Source organism: Nelusetta ayraudi, unplaced genomic scaffold (genome assembly GCF_046127955.1).
Source record: "Nelusetta ayraudi isolate G7.1 ecotype Tasmania unplaced genomic scaffold, CSIRO-AGI_Nayr_v1 ptg000084l, whole genome shotgun sequence".
Lineage (NCBI taxonomy): Eukaryota > Metazoa > Chordata > Actinopteri > Tetraodontiformes > Monacanthidae > Nelusetta > Nelusetta ayraudi.
In genome coordinates this window covers 1469669-1492134 of record NW_027466134.1, presented here as the reverse complement: position 1 = coordinate 1492134, position 22466 = coordinate 1469669, and the positions used below count along the sequence as shown (strand labels likewise).

At 44.0% G+C, this 22466-nt stretch overlaps 1 protein-coding gene across 2 annotated transcripts in view; it reads left to right on the top strand.

The window, feature by feature from the left end:
* The window catches only part of LOC142900666 (ephrin type-B receptor 1-like), a 92289-nt gene that overhangs the window by 18689 nt on the left and 51134 nt on the right, over positions 1 to 22466 (top strand). For both annotated transcript variants that reach the window (XM_076045075.1, XM_076045074.1), the window contains exons 2-5: positions 13913 to 13977; positions 14632 to 14922; positions 15975 to 16193; positions 16280 to 16460. In XM_076045075.1, coding sequence (XP_075901190.1) covers positions 13921 to 13977; positions 14632 to 14922; positions 15975 to 16193; positions 16280 to 16460 — 748 coding nt within the window. In that variant the 5' untranslated portion in view covers positions 13913 to 13920. The remainder of the gene's footprint in view (positions 1 to 13912; positions 13978 to 14631; positions 14923 to 15974; positions 16194 to 16279; positions 16461 to 22466) is intronic.

Sequence of the window (22466 nt, the reverse complement as noted above, 5' to 3'; positions counted from 1 at the left end):
TAAACGTCACATTGATGTTGGGAGCTGCCCTGAAGGATTGTGCTGCAGCCATGGCAACCACGTCATGGTCCACCAACGGAAGCAACGCATTTAACATTCCGGGGTTGAGAATCATTATCATGCCTAAAAATGTAATTTCTTGGACTTGTTCCGTATGTGCTGGAGTAACTGGAGTCTCCAAGCTGCAGAAAGTAATAAAACGAGTAAACTTATGAATTTTATGAAACTTTTCAATCATTTTTGCCCGTCCTGCCTCAGAGTTGTGTTTCGCGGCCAGTAAACGCTCAGTCCTGTTTTGCGTTTTCCACTGACTCAGGTTTTGTGTGCGGCTCCACACGGTGTGAGCATGTGTCTCGCGTAGCCATGTTGCGCACTCGGCGCTACCATAAGGTATCTCAGCGAGCTGGTGGACGTCCTCCAGGCTGGAACATCTGTCAACAGATTGACCCAGCGATAGATTGACACCAGCAAGGGGGGGAGGAGGGGAGGGGCAATGCAGCAGGAGCCTCACGGGTCTGTGGTCGGCTGATACTATTTCCTCTTTGTTCACGTTCTCCCTTTATGCAGGGGCCCCCCGGGGGAGACGGGAGGAAGCGCACGCTGACATGCGATAAACAGATCCGTGACGAATGGTCCCCCTCCAAATGAAATTCAAATGAGATAATTAGACACCCTCACGCTCAAAGCTTGAGTTCATAATGATCAACTTTGTATACCATCCCTAAGGCTTCACATTAGAAAACACAACGTTGTCTGTTATTTCCTCCCTCCCCCACTATTTTAATTGTATTTTGGCAAACGCTGAGTGGCGTCCCAGGTCCTGTCTGTCCTTGTATAAATGTCAGTAAAGCAAACAGTGGATTCAACCTGAATGTATTAACCTGTCAGTTTGTGATATTGAACTCTGCGGAAGACAAACAGCACAACACCTTAGTGTGTGTGTGTGTGTGTGTGTGCGTGTGTGTGTGTGTGTGTATTTATATGTGTTGTGTAGCTGTTATTCCAGTTATAACTTCACATTTCAATATTCTGCAACAATACCGTTTAAATGCATCTGCTGGCATAAAATGGAATTCGAGATTATGATGGATGTTATAGAAAGCAGATAGACCCGTTTTGCCAGATGGCCTATAGCGCCACCACCTGTCAATCCAGATCAGGAATTTACTGTGGTGGTGCTTTTGTAATTATATTGATATCGCAGCTCATATGAGAAAGATATGGAATCAAGCGGGGACATCAGAGAAAGGGATTTGTTGCACTTCTTCTGTCCATTAGGTGGCACTAAATCAAATGCACTTGGCCTTTAAACAGTGTTTGCCACTATATTCCTTACCTGCAGCACAACACAAAGCAAATCCTAATTGTAAGATGTTTCTTGTAATCTAACCAAAATCTACAAAAGTAATATTTTAGGAAAATATTTACTAATTTAACTAAATTAATGACTAATTTGCTAAAACAACAATAACAAAAAATGAAAATCCTCTTTTTCAGTCTAATCAACAGTTTTCAATTAGTTGGTCATTTATTTTAATACTCTTGATTGAGAAGTTTTCGCAAAAAAAAAAAAAAAGGGTAAACATCAACTTTATGAAATGGTAAATGGAAAATATAATGTGTGCATTCGTCCACATGCTGAAGACCAGATCACTGTTACGGTTCACTTAAAAAGTGTCATATTCTTTGCTGGGACCAACCTGTCTTCTTACATGAGACTTTTATGATCTCAGAGTACTCTGATGTTCCACCTGAAACGCCTCCAGTGGCGTTCCAAATTGTTGTCGGCTGACGTGCAGAGATATAAAATGGAAACGTGTTTACTCAAGATTAATTTGATGCAAAATGTGTGGGATTCGAGCTTTGATGCCAGAGCTCTGAGATTAAATGCTGTTGTTTGCAGGCTGTGATGCTTCACTGTGTGGCTCATCTTTCACTTCTGACGGGCACCTCAGAGGCGAAAACATTTGGTTCCTAAAGCTTGGCTGGATTTGGGGACATCATTTCCATTATTCTAGGCCTATTTTTAACCGTGAGCATTCTCGAGGTGATTAATATTAAACGTCATTATTTGTGATGGTTTTCAGACACTAATACTGTAGATTCTCATCTGTTGTTAATATCTCCATATATCAATCAATCAACCATTCATTTGCAAAGCACTGAATCACATCCACGGGCGTCTCAAAGTGCTGTTTGCACATAAGAAGATATGGAATTATATTCATATTTGCGCGCGCGCGCACACACACACACACACACACACACACACACACGCACACAGAAATATACAGAAATTCTATAAGACGCGTGACGCTGATGATGAGGATGTATTCTCTATTTAGCTTTGAAAGTGAGCCGCAGAGCTCAAATTTTTCCTGCTGCATTCATTCAAGAAGTTGCTGGGAGCCTTCTCAACAAGAGTTTTCAGTCCTTGTGTACAAAATGACAACACACCGTTGCTTCCTGGCGACGCTGACAGAGTCTGGTGCAGTGAAGACTGTTGCCTCCTCAGGACCTGCACCAAGAAGACTTCAACACCGTCCAAAACATCATTGGCAAATGCTTGGCACAGACCCTGTGCACCAACAGAAAACCTTGCACGATTGCAAACTTTGCTGAACTGCCAGGAAAGGAATTCGATTCATCCACTGTTTAACGCGACAGGCAGAGCAATCGCCCAATTACTTTTTGGGAGAATTGGGTCGTGTTCCACCCGGCTCATCGAGTTAGTTTAGGGAAATTTTTCCCCTGGACATATTGTTTCTCCTGTGGTTGCTCCTTGAACGCTGCTCAAGTGCTGGTGTTGTCGCTTCCCAAATCCTCCTAATAGTGGTTGCAATACATTTTGTGTAACCTTTAAAAAGAAAGAAATATGCAGCTGCATTTTGAAAACTTGACATTGCTTGAGAACATAAGCTTGTTTGTTTAAAATGCGTTGACCTCGTTTTTTGTTTTTTTTTCTGCGCTACCCTGAGCTTAAAACTGTCAGAAAGAAGCGAGAGCATCGCTTACATCACGGAGGGATGGCGTCTGATTTGAATAACACCTTGAAGGGACTGCAGCGATATTAAAACGAGAGAGTGGTGCACTCGCACTGGTGCATGCTAAGCTGCCATAACTAGCGGCCAAATATCTGGACTGCGAACCATCAAATGCTGTGTTACATCACGTTTTGAGTTCTTCCTCTCTTCCTCTCTTTTTCAGGTTAGTCAGGTTTAAACAACTTCCTAAGACGTGTGAATACCTCAAATGTACCTGCTGCGGTTTTCATATAAAACCAAATATATACAGGGTCAATATTGCAGATAGCAATACTTTTTTTTAAATAAGGCTAAATCTGAATGGATTTTTACTTTTTTCAGGGATCTTTAAGACCATTTGGATCGTTCAGAAATTAAAACCCATGACACAATTTGGGCATTTTATGTAAATAGAAAATGCATGTCCACACTATCCAATCTATCCTCTCGCACCTCTAGAGCAGAAGTCTTGAGACCTAGTCTGTAGGAATGTTCTTGTTACACTAATTTCAATCAATACTGACACCAAGACTGATATTGATATTTTCAATTTTTCGATACACCACCACTAACTAACCAACCTCTTGTACTAGAGTGCATGGTGAGTCACGCTTGCCCCGCTCTCTATTGTCATTTTGTTGTTGTGTGTCAGTTTGTGTGCGTGAAGGACCTTATTTTGGAATACCATCAATGTAAATGTGGTGCGTGTTGAGCTCAACCAAAAAGAATCATTTCCATTTTTGGACCTTTGCTTTTAAATTCCCGGCATTGTTGAAACTACAGCGTTTGCGTCCCGCTGCTTGCTTTCAACCGCAGGCAGCTCACCTCAACTCACCCGCCTCCGCTCACGTGGCACCGAAGTTCTCCTGCCGCGTCATGGTGCCACGTGTTGTTGTCGTTGTCGAACCTCCACCTTAACGATGGCATGTCGGGCCGGATTCTCGACGTTTTCACAGCGGGCGTCGTTCTCTTGGGAAAAAAAAAAAGAAAGTGTGTGTGTGTCATTGATGGGCCCACTTCCTTCTTGTGTTTGTCACAAAGGATTCTGCCGCAGTCACAGACTGGATGCTTCTCGCAGAGCTGGTGTCTGGGAACAAGTGTGTGTATGTGTGTAAGTGTGAGTGACAAGGTTTGTCTTTTGTGGGAGCTTGCACCATTTCATGTGAAGTTTTCTTCCAGACAGCCCATAAAGAAAGAAAGAAAGACAGAGAAAGAAAGAAACAACGACAGGCTTCATCACTGTGGAGCGCTAAAAATAGGCGTGTTCTCATTTTTCTGCCGCTCCGTTCCCTTTTACTAAAAGACAATACCTCATTTATATATTTTATTTTACAGTGACTAACACACCCTGTTGCCTTAACACTCGATGACGAGCGTCCACAGTAAAGACTCTGCACACTCTGGGCATCTTCTTCGTCTTTTAATACCGCAAAACCTGCAGCTTCACGTCTCTGTTTTTGCTGCGATTCGAGCAAAATCCAAGACGAGAGTAATGAAAACTCAACACCCAGGAACTGCACCGCTAAATCCATTGAAATGCAGAGCCATCAGATGAGGGCATACACGGCGTTTTTTTTTTTTTTCTTCCTTCACTCATTTTTTTTGTTTTGTTTGCTCCCTCCCTTCCTGAAAAGCTGAGACAGACGGTTTCTGTGGCGCAGCGATTCCTTCAGCCGTGATGAGCACGTCCTCTCTCATCAAGTGAAATCTTGACACCACAATTTTTCTAGGTCAGACCCGCGAACAACAGATGCGCGCGTGGGGAACGAGCCGGGCGGCTGCGGCGGTGGCGGAAGAGGAGGAGGAGGCCACAGAAAGGAAAAGGGGATGAAGGGGGGGATTGCGAGTCCGCCGCCGAACTCGTGCGCTTGTGTGTTGTGTGAGAAGCGCGTTGAATAGGAGAGCGCGGCGCCGCCGAGTGCCACCGTGTGACAGCTTGCTTGTGCTTTTTAACGCGGCGGCCCGGCCCCGCCTCAGCTTCTGGAGCGCCACAAACACAAATGAGTCAGCAGCGAGAATACATAGGCTGCTTGATCTGTATTCTCTGCACAAGCTTTCTGGGTGCATTTGATATAGTTGCCTTGCTCAGTCGGGCTGATCTGAACGAGGATTTTCTTTTTGAGGGCGACGTGTTTGAATGAAGCAGTCGCCCCAAGAGAAATGAGCACCAGGACCTTGAAGACCAACTGGTCCGAGTCCGACCTCCGTCAGGACCAAACGCTCTAAAATGTGGTGCGTTTCCTCCTGTCACTGTCAAAAGATGATGAACTCTGAAATGACCGTTTGAAGAGCAATTCAGGAGGTGCACCCAAGACACGTGTCCAACGAGCACTGTGGACGTTCTACTTCTGGCTTATCAGTTGATTTACACCAGAACGAAAATGAAGTGAAAATGAAGTGAGGGAGGAGAAAATCAGATCTGTGAAAAATTATCGCCCGTTGTTCAGTCAAATTTCAAAGTGTGAGGTCGATTGTCGGCTCCAGGATTGGGTGGTTCTGAGTTCTATGAAATAAAAAAAAAGTGATCTTAAGGGGGCGCAAACCAAGTCCGGGAAGGGCGTTTTTCATTTGAATGAAATGAAATAAGCGACTCAGTTTTAGATGGCTCTCTGGCTCAGAGTTCCTGAGATGTCAAATATGTGACATTTTCACAATATTGAAAAACATGATTTTTTTTTTTTTTTCTCACAGAAAAGGGAGCATCGATGAACGTTTTTGCCTGCCGGTGGGGAGGAACTGCTCCGCAAATCCGACACAGTGACTGATTTCACCAAGCAGCTGCGTATTTACATGTGGAGCAGCATTAGTATTCATGCTGATACATAAATCTGGTCACTCAATTACCGCACACGAGTGCAGTAATCGCTCCAATTTTAGCGCTGTCTCGTCTCAAGCCACCAACAGGGAAATATCTGGCTTCATAGCTGTGAAATGTACTGCGACGCTCAGCAGCAACTTAGCAGCACAGACATCGCTCTCAGACTGCTTTCTTCCGGGTCCTTTGCTTGCTGCTTAAAATAATGTAAAATTATTTTGTTCAGTATGTTTAAGCTCAATATTGGAATTTTTATTGGAATATTGGAAGTAAAAAAAAAAAAAAAACACCCAGAAAAAGCACTGTGAAGATGTTTTTTGGGTTGGGTTTTTTTGTTTCTTCTTGTTGTTTACATTAAGCGCTCCATTCGTTATCGTCATGTGCCGCAGTTTTCCGTCCGTAGTGGGATGGAGTGTTGCTTTTCACACAAACTCAAAATGTGCCTGAGTATGAATAAAGCTGACGGAAGCTCGAATCAAAAATACTTTAAGAGGCTTTGCACCTTATTTAGCAGCTGGTAAACCCTGAACGCTGAGCAATTCAGCAACCCCAATTGAATTTCTCAAATGATTTTGTTCCAAGGTCCTTTGCTACGGAAGAGTGGTGGGGCAAAGAGCAGGGTTTGCACAGATTGGTTGGTTCCATCAAACAAAGGTTACCAACTGACTGGGCAAAATGGGGGAAATGAAGATTTAACCGGAGTAGATAATTTCTTAAGCTCTTTGTTAACTCCTGCTTTAGCTTAAAATTCATTATTTCCTTTGTTCACTGTAACAGTTCTCTTTGTGAAGACCAAAAGTAATTAATGGAACAGTACATTTGCTTTCACAGACTAATTTACACTTTTAAAAACGATAACCAATATCGTTTCATTTTATTTTTCTCCAAAAATGTTTTAAACTGTGACCCCAAAAGGCACTAAAATAATCTCCCTCTAAAATATGATTGGAATGATCCATACTTATATTAAACTAAACAACAGCCTAGTTTTTAATAACTCCACATCAGTCAACAACAACCATACATACCACAAGTGAATTTCTTTAACAGAATCTGTGACTTTTACACACTTTCAAACACAAAAGTAATGAGCTTGTTTTTTTTTTAATGTAAAAAGTAGAAAGACGAGACAAAGTCAAAACTGAAACCAAGACTGAAAAAAAAAAACTGTTGACACTTTCATGAGTTGTAGAACAAAAAGCATCATATTGAAGCTTAGTTGTCGAGCATAAAATCCATAGAACTCATTGTGGACTGTATAGCAGAATTTGATTTGACATTGAATTTTGTTGCCTGCAGATAGATAATGTGAGTGAAAGAGGTCATTTTCCCACATTTTTTTTGAAGTAGATGCATTTTACCGGTCTATTTCAAAAAGGTGTGTCATAATGACGATGCTGCACCAGGATCAGCTTGCCTGGTTTTTGAAATCCTCTCAAGACCCTTATATCCCAGACGAGACCGTGTGAAAGTGGTCTCAACAGCAACAGAACACCAGCAATGTAGAGGTTATGAAAACACAACAGCCTTCATCCGCAATTACCTTCCTGGATGGCTGAAATTTCAAGTCAGAAATGATGCTCACCCATCAAAAGCTTTTTTTTGGTGCCTTCGTATTGAAAAACAGATCAGGGTCTTCTTTTTTTTTTGTTGCAGCAAAAGCGGGAAATAGCTTTTTTTCAGCTGATAGTTGATCGTTTTTCATTGAGAAAGGTTAACAATTGTGTCATCATAAATTAAATTCCATCCTAAATTGCTTTGGCCTGGTCAAGCCTTAAAAAAAAGAAAAATAAAGAAAAATCAGCTACGAAAAGAATCAAAGAGAATCAGAAGAACATGCATGAACACCCAGTAGAATCCCAGAATCCTGCAACAGAGACACTTGGGTTCCCAGGTGATGCATTTCCTGTCATTTGCTTCCCTTTTTAAACCACAGTTCAGCAGCCTGTCTGTGCTAAACGCCGAATAGAAGATGCAAAGTGCGCATTTTCCATTCAGCGAGTTGTTGATAGTTGATTTTGATGAGTTGATGTTACACATAACGGAAGCAAGAACACCTCTAACTTTCTTGCTATAATCAAATCATCCTCGAGCACTTCTGAGAGTCTGCGGCTGTCAGCTAAGGTATGCGAGTGTGTTTTCTTTGCAATTTTTTTTTGCTGATGCGGTGTGCTTTGTGAACTGCTGATCAGACTCCTTTAAGACAACAGGGGTCAGCTTATTAGCCAGCGGTCCAGATTGATGTTGAGCGCAGAAATGATCGGCTGCGACTTTTCAGGCTGCGCGTGGAACCAGAGTTCAGCTTCGGGGACACGCGCAGGACGCGAAGTAGCAGCGGGCCCGTTAGGAAGCCGCTTCCACCGGCGCTCAAAATTATAACCATTAATAATAAGCCTCAGTTAGTGTCGTCCTCGACGAAGGGGAGCGTGTAAATGCGTCGTCGCCGCCTCGTAATTGTCTTCCTAATGGATTTGGTGGCATTTAGGCTTCCCGTGTTTGCGTTAAGAGCAGCTCTCGGTGTCGTGCGCACATCTGCCCTCTTGAGGCGCGCGCTCGCCCGCCCGCCCGCCCGCCTGCTCGTGACTCACTCGTCCTTTCGTGATTCTGTGTCATTCCGTGTCAACGCCTGATTGGTCAGCGGCCGTCTCAGCGGGGTGGCGTGACGTCCTGCGCTCCAGGAGGGCTCGCCACACGAGCGGTGTGTGTCGGATTGGCAAGCTTCCAGACGTGGTGTTTCCTTTTTTTTTTTTTTTTTTTCATTCATCTCCCCAAGGAAATGCATTCGACGCACACACATGTGCTTCAGATGTACACACGCTTGCAGCCATATAGATCCTAATTTGTGCCTTTGAGCTTGTAGATCAATCTGGTTAAAACACAATCTAGGCTAATTGGGAGACGATGAACTGACCTCACCTGCCTTTTGGCCACCTGGAGGTTGGGTTTTTTTTTTCCAGAGGAGAAAGAGGGGAGACGGCGAAACACGAAAATTACACCTAATGCAGCATCTGTGCCAGAAATTCCATTATTTCTCGCCGGACGAGCACAACGAGACTCTAACTGTGTCTTCAAGGCAACAATGCGCCTCAGATTTACCTGCTGTTTCCTCCCTTCTCCCCCCTTGAATGTCTGCTCTTATTCAATGGTTGTGGTTGCGGATGTGGCTGCGCTACCACCATGGGGGAGGTGGGCATTCTCAGCCTCCAATATGTCAAAAGTAATTAGGCTGATGAGAACATATACGCCATTATGCACAGAGAGGTGCGTACGCCGCCTCCTTTTAATTAGGCCGATGAAGCAGATGCACTCTAATAAGCTCAAAATAGTCCTCGTCTCTTTGAAAGATAGAATTCTGGGTCCAGTATTTTTTCCAGAAAGACTTCCTGTCTGTACTTGTACAAGGGTTTAAGGAGCATTAAAACCACTTTGTCAATTATTTTGAGGATCAAAAGGAAATGTGTCGGCAAAGATTTGTATAAATTCACTTCTTCTGTTTTTTTTCTAGGGTTAATATGCTGATCCGAATTTATTTTAATAAACAGCTCTTCCTTCTCCAGGCTTTGGATGGCCCTAAAATAGCTAGTTTGGAATGTCACCATCCGTTTTGGAGCCTGTCATGTTTTGGAGCGTCTTTTTTTCTTCTTCTCTTTTTCCAACCTCAAAAACTTTTATTTTTAATTTTACATCACAGGCGGGCTCTTTTCATGGATTTCCTTTTCTACACGTTCCCGGGTTAGAAGTAACTAATTCAAAGGTAATAAAAAAAATAGCTTTGATGCCAGTTGTGCATTGAACGCTTCAAGGCCGTTCGTTACCTGCCATCAGCAGCAAAACCTCTTTTATTTCACACCAGCAGCTTCGCCTTTGTCTTGTGGCAACGTTCCAGGTACTGCATCTCTTGTGCTGCTTTGCTATTGTTCTAACAGTTCTGAAGGGCTGCGCTGCTGTCACTGAGGTCGTTCGATACGCCGGCAACCGTTGGGTGTGTAGATGAAAGAAGTCGTTGGGCAAAATAATATTTGGGCTGATATGCAGTGGGATGCCGTGGAAATTATAATTCCAAATGAAAGAATTATAATTCCAAATGAAAGAGTTTATCAAACATTTGCATTGTGGCCTAATTATTTCCCCAGCTCCAATGTCAAACGCTGGTATTCACCCCCGTGCTAGTGGGGAGCCACTCGCAGCTGCTTTCATTAGGGCCGGGATCAATGCTCACTAAATGCATTGTGTGCTAAAATTGCCTGCAAGTCTTGCATTCAACTCTGCCGTTTTGGAGACAGAAATATGACTGCGCGGCGAAGCGGCTGAGAGAGCGCAGCCGCCGCTCTATTCTTTAAGCGAAGCCCTGAAACAAATCCTTTCTGTGCAAGGCTTTGCTGGAAGGTAGAGCTTGTAAAGCCTTCATGTGCCGCTCCAACGTCTTCTCTGTCAACATTGTGGATTTATTTCTTCCCGTTTTTTTGGTCCGCATTAACATTTTCTTTTGAACCGCGTTCTCCTTTTTTTTTTTCTTTTTTTTTTTTCTCCATCTCCACTCGGTCTTCAAAGGCATCAAGAGCCGGGAAAAAAAATATGCAGACGGGAGACGTAAACACAATCTATATTTGGCTGCGGATCTTTGTTGACACCCGTGCCGCTAAACGCACCCAAGTTACAAATTGGGACGCGACGATTGTCGGCGTTTGAGGAAGCGTCGGGTCCGACGTTGTGACGCTCGAGTGCGTTTTTCACGTGACAAGCATTTCATTTCCCCAAACGACCTTCGGGGGGGGGGGGGCTGGAAAATTAGGCTCGTTCACTAACAAATAATAAGAGGTGGGTGGCGGTGAAGGAGTGAATGACGAGGAGGTGGAGTGATGGGGAGGGGAGTACAAGAGGAGGAGAGCGTGTCAAGAATTGAGGGGGAGGGGCGGGGTCCACCTGCCCACGCCCGCCTCTCCTGGGTGTGATGTCGCCGGGTGTTCCCGCCGCGCTCAGGGACCCCTTTTTGTCAGCTGGCCAACGCGCCGGTGCCGTTTTAACGAGTCCAATCCATTTGGTCGCGTCGCACCAGAAGGCGAGAAGGTGCTTGAACGTGAGCAGAAGCTTCATTTCATTGAGAAGCAATTCGCTCTATTCTGAAGATGATGGCCTGTGGCCAGATAATGTAGTGCATAGTATATATTTTGTATCATGTGTTTTTTTATTTGTTTATTTATTTATTTTCTAAAACAAGTTTCAAGAAAAGTGCAGGTTAATTTGAATTTTGTCCACTTGCCAAAATCTGTTGTCAGGATTGTATTCAGTCCAAAGCAGCGAAGCCATCATTTTGTAAAAAAAAAAAAAAAAAAAAAGAAGTTCAACAATACAACCACAACGTAAAAGGAAATTAAAACCATACGTGTGGGTTAACGATAAAAGAAACATTTGGAATAATAAATGGGACAAATTCCAAAAAAAAACATGAGTCACATGGCACAAAACGAAAGAGAGCATTTTAATCTACGCTCTACGTGTCATCAGGGACGAGTCATCAAAGCGCTCCTGAGTGGCCTCACCGTGCTGTCAAGCTCTATACAGACAGGACAGCTCTATGCAGTTGCTGCGATTCCCGACTAACTTTACTGACAAAGGCTGTGTGTGTGTGAGTGTGCGCGTGTGTGTGTGTGTGTGTGTGCGTGTGTGTGTGTGTGTGTGTGTGTGTGTGGGGGGGGGGGGGGGGGGGGCGGTGAGCATTACATTACAACAGCAAAGGCCGCATTAACAAGGTTGCGGAAGCAATTACGCTTAACGGGCCCGAAGAAGATTCCAATCATCTGGTGCTAATTCAAAAGAAATGAAGCAACACATTGTTCATCACCCAATCCAAAGGCTGTTATGACTCGATTTTCTTCTGCCTTTATTCGTCCACTGAGCGCACTACGCCTGTTGATTCCCTTGACCGAGGTCTTAACAGCGTTACAGACTCACCCCATATCATTTATTTTACATTCAATTGACCTCATCATGTAGATTTAGTGTGGCAGCGCGCCAACATGCCATGAATTAATCACGCTGTCAGCCTGTTTGATTGACTTGCCTGGACGTAACATTCGTTCAGTCTAATCACAACTCTCAAGTCTTGGCTGTTTTGTTTTTTTTTTGCACATAATTTCATCGCTCAGACCACCAAATATTAGAGTTTGCAGTTGTGACCCACACGACCACAATTTAAGAGGACATTATACCATATTATATTTCACCTCTAGGTGTAGATTAGCATGGCTTGTACACAGCACTTTCACACTTTAGGAACTAACTGTAATAACACAAAGGATCCAGTGGCGTCATCCTCTCTGATTGCTCGTGTTGTTTATTGTCAGCGAATTGTTCTCAGTGAGGTGGGTAATTAGCGGAAGCAACTGTTTGGGTAGCATTGTGTACCCTCAGTGTCTGCTTCACTCTGCTGGGTGCCCTGCCATCCTTCCAGTGACCCAATATTATGAATTTCCTCCACTGTGTCTTAACCCAAAAATAAACCGTTATTGTTACAAAGGCTTATTGTTCCAAAATAAAACCCCTGCTCTCATACCAGTCATTAGTTTCCAACCCAGACTGTGTTTTTGTTGTTGTTTTTACATTTTGCCCCCCAGTTTGCCAGAATTTAAAAGTTCATCAGGATGTACATTGTACATACACCCTTATTAAAAGCAAATCTGCTCGGTAACAAAACAGACAACACTTGAAAGTTGGAATTTTATTCTGAAGGGTCTAATTGCTTTGAACTTCACTTTGGTGTTAGATTAATTGAGGCCAAAACCACACGGTGAACTGGAAGCTATATTGAGAGGGTATATTTGAGGAACAAAGGCCCTCAGAGCTATGGGTATTTATTTTAGGGATACCAGACTGCTGGATGAATTGGCTTTAGGTCTACTGAGATATTTTTGTATCACTGGGGTTTCAGAATAATGACCTTCATAATATGATGGCGGGTTACCTTCTGTTGCTCGCCGTTAATGCTCGCTGTTGCTGCTTTTGGCCCAAACTCTGTAGTTGAACAATGGTGCTGACTACTTTTTAAGTATTAATTGTACCTGCTGCGACACTGCATTCAAATGACGTGACTGCAACTCATTGTGGGATGGTGGCGCTTCTGTGAACAGAAGCAGGAGGTCAATGCGTGCACTGTTTTAGCAGAGGTCTTGTCCACTTTCAATATTTTCAAATTAATGAAAGTTAATGGGCATTTGTAACATAGCAGGTGATCAAAACTGGAAAAAAAAGGTAGAATGTCAAATTGTGTATGTTTTTATTTGTTTATTTTTGAATCAACATTGGTTATTTTTTTTTTTTTTTAAATGTATACATTTTTTATTTCAGGGAATCTGGGGTTTTACAAAGAGAAAAGACACTCCTGAAATCAAATAACCTTCATATTTAACATTATTTCAAATAGACAATACAGTCTCTGTCTGTGCCCAGGCTCACTCTCACTTTCTGTATTTCCTCTTCCTTTTAATTACTATTTGAGGGCAACTTGACTCGGTGAGTTCCCACCTTCGTCTCAATTCAAAGAAAGCGATTGAACGTGTTTCCCGTCAGAGTTGGGCCGGACGGTTGTGTGAGACTTCAGAGCTGAATTCCCTGCAATCCGACTGCCGTGACGCCTGGCAACGCGCGGCAAAGTCGAACGGACGTCTTGACTGTTGGTGCGCTCTTCCGGAGGACGCGTCCCACCTCTCAACACAACAAGACCTGATGGATATGTGTTGACAGTTGTTCTTAACTCAGATTACCTTTGTAGGGGGAGGGGAGTGGGGAATGGGCGGGGTGCTCGTGTCGCCGTGACCTATTTCTGTTCCCCGTGTTACCACACAACCGAAGGAAAAAAAAACAAAAAAAAAAAAACAGCTTTGATCAGGATTAATTGTCCGGCTCTTTTCGCCGCGTTGAAAAGGGAGAAACCCTGCAGGAAAGGTGAAAGGAGTTTTTCTAATCATATATTCCATTGAAATGATTTGCATTGCCGCGTGCTAAAGTTGGCACCTGGACAGACTATTAATTAACCTCCAAACCTGCTTTCCCCCTCCCCTCTCTTTTTGTCTGACAGAGACAGTGATGGATACAAGGACGGCGACAGCTGAGCTCGGCTGGATATCGTTCCCTGCCAACGGAGTAAGAACAATGTCTGAAGGTGTACAGTGTGCGCGTGTGTGTGTGTGTGTGTGTGTGTGTGTGTGTGTGTGTGTGTCGGCACGCGTCGCCCTGGGAGAAGCAGCTTGAGCACTCTTTACGGAGCTCCATTAACGAGCCTGTCAAAATCTTAATTACACTCGCAAGGTGACACCAATTAACCGCTATTGACGCAGAGCAGAATGGATTTTTAACAGAAACGCGCGGACCAATCCGCAATGGACGAATGCGGTCAATGGAATCGCACAAATTACACAACTCTTCCCGTGATGGAACAATATAGAATTGTTGAATTCTGCTCACTCGCTGGCTCTTGCGTAGGGCCAGCGTAGGGCCAGCTATACCGCCGGCTACCAGGTGGCTCCTGTTTTGTCTGCTGTTTTGTGTTGTGTGCGTCAGAACCGAGTGACTCTAATTGTGATGAATGCTCGCTGCTGCTCAAAAGAGAACAAGCTGGGGGGAAGCAAATAAGGGAGGGGAGTGGAGAGGCAGGGGAGGAATAAGTTTAATTTGTGTCAGGTTTGAGTAAACCCATTAATCATGACCACCTCTCTTGCTCCCTGCTTATCCCCCCCCCCTCCCCCCCCCACGCACCCCCTCTCCTCTCTCTCTCTTCTCCACACGCTCCCCTCCAAGTGGGAGGAGGTGAGCGGGTACGACGAGAACCTCAACACCATCCGCACGTACCAGGTGTGCAATGTCTTTGAGCCCAGCCAGAACAACTGGCTGCTCACCACCTACATCGACCGGCGGGCGGCACAGCGCATCTACGTGGAGATCCGCTTCACCGTCCGCGACTGCGCGTCCATCCCCAACGTGCTGGGCTCGTGCAAAGAGACTTTTAACCTCTACTACCTGGAGACGGACAGGACCGTGTCCGAAGGCGTCAAAGGGGTGGAGTATTGGGCCAACGCACCTTTTCTGAAGGTACGACGTCCACAATCTTGAGGCCTGGTTTGGTCTTTCCCAAGAAAAGTTTCGGACGAACTTCATTGTACTTCGCTGTCCATTCTTTATTTTCGTAACGTGTTTAGCAGAAGCATACAGATGTTAATATGATATTTGGCTTGATGCTGGATATCCTGCGAATGAGTGCTGCAATCTAGCATCTGACCTCTAGAGGGCAGAATTTTACACACTGTACCTTTTAAGGCACTTTTGTACTCTGGATGCGAAATTGTGTTAGAAAAGTTTTGAAACTCAACTGCACAAAATTTGGATCATCTTTGTTCTTAAGATCGGATTAGAATTTTCGAGTTTCAGGCATGTTACGGAATGCCAGTGCCTTATCTGACAATGCAGAGCAGCTACTGCTGACTGATCTGTGATATTTTTGCAAATGCCACATTTTAGATTGTTGTTTTCACAAATGTCCTGCCCGGTTCCCAAACGCGGCTATGCACCGTGAGACACAGATAGCTAGGCGGTCGGCCACTGATATTATTCTTTTGGCAGATGGAGGTGACATTCTATCAGAGCAAACATTTGGCACAAGTCAACCTTGGGAAAGTAAAACTGTCACTTCACTGCGGCGTGACATTCATGTTCAGTGCAAACACACCGCTGCCCTGTCAGCACTTTGCAAAATGCTTTTTCATGTGAATTACCTGGGCAGAAAAATGTGTCTGCTGCTTAAAGGCCTTGAGAAGAAGCTAATCGCTTAAAACTGGTGGATGTCCACGAGTCAAAGTAATTAAAAGCAGCGAGGTGTTTAAAGTCTGATTGTTGAATTACAGCGGTAGTAAATCTGTAAACGCGGGACTTTTTGACACGCTCTGTGATCAACCGTATTGCACAGCAGTACTCTGTCTGCAGCAGATCCCTCTATGACATATGTTGTTTATTGAGGATGTAGTGGAGGCAGAGTGATAATTATAGCTAGCAGAATAATAGGAAGTGGACTTCAGTGGATCTTGTGCTCTAAATTAGATTTTCACTCATCCACTTTGTCCCCTTTTCTCCGCTTTTGTGCCTGTAAGGTGGACACGATCGCCGCAGATGAAAGTTTCTCCCAGGTCGACTTTGGCGGAAGGCTGATGAAAGTGAACACTGAAGTCCGGAGTTTCGGGCCGCTGTCCAAGGGCAGAGGATTCCACTTGGCATTCCAGGACCTTGGCGCTTGCATGTCCCTGCTGGCTGTCAGAGTTTTCTACAAGAAGTGCCCCAGCATTGTGCAGAACTTTGCTTTCTTCCCAGAGGTACAGACGGCAGCGAGCCGAACGCTATCCTGTCTGACTTTTGCTCGTTTGCATCAAAAAAAAAAAAAAAAAACATTTCTTTGCAGACGCTGACCGGAGCGGAGTCCACTTCGCTGGTCATTGCGAGGGGGAATTGTATTCCCAATGCCGAGGAAGTGGACGTGCCCATAAAGCTGTACTGCAACGGAGACGGAGAGTGGATGGTGCCCATCGGCAGCTGCAGCTGCAAGGCGGGTTACGAACCGGACAACAGCAACGTGTGTCGAGGTGAAGTCCTGCTGCTTTTTATTCTTTAAAGCCCTTTAAGCCGAGGTGGCAAAAGTATTCACACTCTTCATACTTACGAAAAAAAAGAAATACAAATACTTGAACAATCTGCTTCAGTACGGTAATGACTAATGAGGTATTTGTAATTTGTTGTTTCTCACCGCTGTTCCTCTTTTTAAGCCACGTTAGTGCTGCATGCGGCTCTGGTCCTCCTATTGTTTGCAAAGTCAAGCTAACTGACAAGACTTAAATTTCTTTATTGTCATCGCAAAAGTAAACACAGCAGTGATTTGTAATACAATGAAATGTCGTCGCTCTGGAGTACAGCAATCTTTGCTACGCTGCATAATTTAAAAGTGTGGTGGTGGAAAAAATAAATGGATAGAATAAATAAGAACTGCATAGGTCAGAAAATATTGCACTGAATGTACAAGTCAAATCAATAACAGCACACCTGCGTCTGATAATCAGCCGTGCTCCAGGGAGCAGGAGGAAAACATGCGACGAGCCTGTCGCACAGGGGGCATCCGGGCGCGGCGGAAAAATTCAATAGGACCGTTTGAATGTTCAGCTTTACCTCCCACCTTGATCAGATCTACAAAAGAAGTGTGGAGGCTGCACGCTGAGTCAGTGCAGTCGCAAATGCAAATACATGCAAGAGAGTAAACATGTCAGTTCTGGCGGCGCTCGCTGATTATCGCCTGCATGTAAACACTTCCTGGTGTTATTCTGTTTTTTTTTTTTTCTTTTCTTCTCTTCCCCCTCACCAACCCCCACCCCAAACCCCCAGGCTGTAGCACACCATGTTCCATATGCTAATATTGGTAAAGACAGACTTTGGTGAGCGTCTCACAGAAATAGCTCCTCTTCCCCCACAGTGTTCCATATATTTCAACCTCTCTCGCCTCCTTTTTATATCTGGCCTCCTTCCCCATTTCCTCTGTGAGGGAGTACCCATTATTTCCCATTGTCCCCGAGGAGTCTGCTGCGTGCGCGTGTGAGCGCGTGTGATGTATGTACATATACCGCAGTGATAAGTGAGGCCACTTCATCCCATGCTAATTAGTTTAGCATGTTCCAGCCAGATTAGCCCGGCTAAAAATTAGTCCTGAGCTGTCAGAGCGTGCAGGGGCTGAGATAGCGAAGGGCACCTGACAGAGAAAAGCAAGGAGAAAAAGATGCACCGAAGGAAAATGATAAAGTCCCCGAAAGATGTATTAACTGCGGGGAGGAAACAGGTTAAAGTGAAAGGGAAGATAATTCAAGGACGGAATAATAAAAACGGAGAGACAAAACAGGCGGTGGGAGTCATTAGTGAAATGTCTTCAGCAGAATGCATGCAAATTTTTATTTTTCTAAATAATAATTGCTTTACTTGGCTGGGCGAGGGATGAATCTAAAGAGCATTAAGAGCATTAGTATAGAGGCTGATGGAATGATAATCTCTCTGACGCTATAATAAAAACTTCTACCTTGAAAATATAAAGTAGATCATATTTTACCATTGAAAAAAAAAAAAAAAAAAAAAAGAACCATGATTTTATAAATTCAATAAATATTTCAGCTTAGGGGTCCGTTTATGTCTGAGATTCTCAAGTACCAACATGAAATGGATGTATGAGGATGTGCTGTATCACCAGGAGGGACCAGTGTCCAGATGTGGTTGTGGTCACAAGACAATTTATTTTTTCAGCATCAGTAAAGGCGAGTAGATTGAAGTGGCAGAGCCAAAGTGACGAGGAAACACACATCAGATGTGACATCCAGAAGCTTTTTGCTTTCCCAGTGTCAAGTGGTCGTTCCCGTTCAGGGACTTTTCATGTGACAAGAGCATTTCTGCTCAAGTCAGACTCTAACTTTAAATATTTTTTGCACGTTCTAGAATGCTTTCAGGTCCAGTGTGTAAAATTTGGCTTGATTTTTATCAGTCTTATATTGGTAAAAGCTTGACATACTGCTTATAAATACGTTGATAAAAGTGTGCACTCGCAGTACGATAAAAGTAATTTGGTTCTCGTATATACTGTATATAAGAATATACATAGAGCAATAAAGGTCTTGCTCCGAGTTAGCTGCCATTTTTTTCAGGATGCTGGCCTGACCGTGGCCCTAAATACAAAATGCACTGTCATGGGCCGCTTTAATAATTTTACACAATGGACCTTCAAGTGAAAACACAGATGAGCACAAGCCGGTTTAACTGAACTTACTTCAGGAGTGTCTCAATGCTCTGTTGTACCAACATGCTTCAGAGCAGTCTGGTCAGTCCATAGTGAGGTGAAGATGTCACTGGGACATCCAGGGGACGTCCAGTCTGTAGTGTATCCCTCTGCAAACCCCCTCCACCCCCACTGACCTCAGTCACTGACACTTGACTGCCCTCGTCCGTTCGTCTGTCTGCTTTTGTGTCGGGCGGCCGAGTGCTTGTGTGTTTTGCACAAATTCAATATACTTTGCAAATGATCATCAGAACTGGATCAACATCAAAGCTGTGCGCTGTGTTTGTGTGTAAGTTAAGCTGGCATTCAAATAGACCCAAACTTCAAATACGCCACACTGCAAATGTTAAGATTGACGCGGAACACACACGCACACACACACACGCGCGCACGCACACACACACACACACACACACACACAAAGCCCCCTTCCCCCTCCCTCCCCCCAACCTCCTGCTGTGGAAGCCCCAGTGCTCAGGCTTCTTTCATTTTTTAACCTGCAGCTCTCTCTCTCTCTCTCTCTCTCTCTCTCTCACACTCACACACACACACACACACACTCACACACACACACACACACACACACACACACACACACAATTTGAATAATTGATCAGTGAGCGTGAATGCCAGCATCGGACAATTGTTGTCCACATGGTCGCTGTTTGACTTCGCACAGCTGGCCGAGGCTCTCTCTCTCTCTCTCTCTCTCTCTCTCTTTCTCCCTCTCTCTTTTTTAAAGGTTCTTCCTGTTTTCTTTCTTTTTTGTTAACTAGCGGCAACAGTTTATGCTTAGTTTTTTTGTTCCTCTTGAATCATCACTAAGTTAAGGACATAACTCTCCCCAAAAAACAGATTTTGCCAACTTTTCTACTCCTCATTTTTTTTTCTTTCTACATTAAACAATGTGAAATGTCCTATGAATGAACCATGGAATACCAAAGTTCCAAACGTGTACTGTCAGTTTATCAGTTTAAGTCCATGCGATAATTGACAGACTTCATCGTTTAATTATAAACTCATCAGCCGTGAGAGTAATTCAGTAAAATCTGAAGTTTCTTGTGAACACAAACGCTAATCAGCCAATCGCATGGCGGCAACCAAATTCATTGAGACGTTTCGACCTGGTGAAGACATCAGAATGGAGAAAGTACAAAGATTTGAATGCGACATGTTGAGTATTTCACAAACTGCAGATTTGGTGGGATTTCTCAGAGAAATATCCCAAAAAGAGAAAATATCCAGTGAGCTGAAGTTTTTTTTTGTTGTTGAGGAAAGTGCCCTGTTAATGTCGAGGGGTCAGAGGTCAGAATGGGCAGACTGGTTGGAAAACCACAGAAAGGCTTCTATCAACTCATACACCCACAGGTTACCAGGGTGCACTGGGTAGCATCTCAGTAGCAAAGTGTACAAACCCAGGAAAATACTTCCAGATGCTGCTGTGAATAGCTCACGTTTTTCATTTTTATCTAAAATGTAAAGTACGTTGAAGCCCATATAGAATTCTCAGTGCACACATCGCTACCTGGGGTGAGAGCTTTTGGCGGCCGTGCCGACAGGTGGGCGCACAGGAAGAAAGAGGCCGGGAGCGCTGAGAGGATTCTGGAGGGAGCTCATCTGGAGAGGGAGCGAGACTTGTTGCCATGGTGACACGCCCCGTGTGTACGAGCAAAGGGTGGCTGAATAAATGACCTTGACAAACCCAGATGTCTGTCTGCCTATTCAAGCCTCGCGCGGGCGCGCACGTGCGCGTGCACGCTCGCGGGAGCGACCCAGCCGAGCCTGTTTGAGAGGACGGGAACGTAGAGCGGGTCGTTTTAGGTTGGGTTTTTTTTTTATAATTTGATGACAACGGATATGTTGTTTGATTTTTTTTTTTTTTTTTTTCAGCGTGTTTACAAGCACTAAACTGCCAATCTGTTGACCGTGCAATATTTATGAAGCACTCCGGTAAACAATTGAAAGTTGTTTGGGAGGCCAGACGCGGTAACTCCCGTCGCGTCCGTGAGAGACTCCTTGGATTATGAGTCGTTGAAAAACGGCTGCGACTGGATCTGATGCCGCGTCCTTTGTCTGCTCATGCGGTCTGTAATGTCCCTTAAGATGTTTGCCAGGCAGCCAAATGCCCGTTTTTTTTCTTCTTTTTTTGCATGAGATTTCTTTATATATTTTTTCCCCCACCCTGTCTCTCCCATTAGTCATTATTCAAAACATCTTGCCATCAAAGAAACCACGGAGGTGTTTTAATGCTTGTCAGTCACCAGGGTTTTCAAGTCCTACAGTCACTTTGTGACAGGTTTAGAGTGTGTGTGTGTGTGTGTGTGTGCGTGTGTGTGTATGCGGACAGAGGGGCATGTCGCGGCTAATTGCATCAAAAATAGACCTCCCCCTCTTCCTCTCTTTGTCTGCCTCTGCTTCTCTCTGGTGGTCGGTGTTTCTAACTGATACGCAGCATCAATCAGTGAATTCTCGTCTCATTTGACGATAGGATTTCTGTCAGTGAAAATCAGAATAGGGATCACCTTTTATTGGCGCCGTCGTACGAAATGAAATTTGGACAGATGCCCTTTAGAGATGGTGCTTTTAAAATGGTAATTACAATGTTTAAAAATATATCAATATAAAATATTAAAAACAGTAATACTGATATAAAATGCCCGCAAATGGTGCCAATGGACAGAAAAAAATGCAAATGGAGAGAATATACACAAAAATGACATTAAGCCTTGCATTGGTAGGCAACCACTGTATTAAACATGGTGACATGCAGTGCAGTAAGGTTACAGGGTTTGTTTCCGTGTGGAGTTTGCCTGTTCCCCCGTGTCTGCTTGGCTTCTCTCCGGCTTCATTAGCTTCCCGCCACGGTCCAAGACCGGCACGTCAGGCTAATTGGCAACTCTAAATCTTCCATAGGCGTGAGTGTGAGTGCATATTGTTGTTTGTCTCTCTCTGCCTTTGTAATAAACTGCCGACATGTCCAGGTTGTAACCCTGCCATCCCTCGCCCTAGAAGAGCAGGGATGGGAAGCAACAGGAGTTTAAATGTCTGCACCCAATTTATGCCGCAAGTCCATGTAAGTGTGGCAGCCTCCGACTCCTCCTATTGATCAAACAGCACTACAGTAGCGCCCAGAGCCTGCAGCCCCTTAGTTTTAGCGTTTCTTTTCAGTTTGTCTCCATTATCTGTTCTGTCGTAGCGTCTGATTTATGAAGCACACGCGGCACAAATGTGTCATTTTCATCCTTGTTGTGTCAGATTGTAAAATATAAATATGGCCTTTCACTACTAAACACAATAGGCATCAGAATGGCAGAGCAGGAAGGAGAAAAAAACTAAGTTTGCTGACAATGAGCTCCAAGTCCTGAATGGTGGTGTGTGATACTTCTATCTATCTATCTATCTATCATAGTTGTTAAAATATATTATATAAATTATATATATATAAATTGATTATTATTGCTATTTGGATTGATGCGTCCACCATAACCAAACCACTGACTGGGTTTTGCCTCACAATGGTCCTGTTGCTGCTGGAAAATATGAGTGGTGTGTTAATGGCCTGCAATCACCACCAACCAGCCAGTGTTTCACTCTTATGTGTGTGTTCAGACGGCACAGATCTTTGAGGGTTGGAAATGTTTTGCTTCACAACTGATTTTCATAAATTTGGCTCTTTTTTTTTTTTTTTTTTTTTTTTTTTTTGCATAAAACCTCATTTGAATGCGGGGAAACTGCACCAGTTGACAAAAAGCAATGGTGTTTTTTTTTTTTTTAGGGCTTTGAGCAT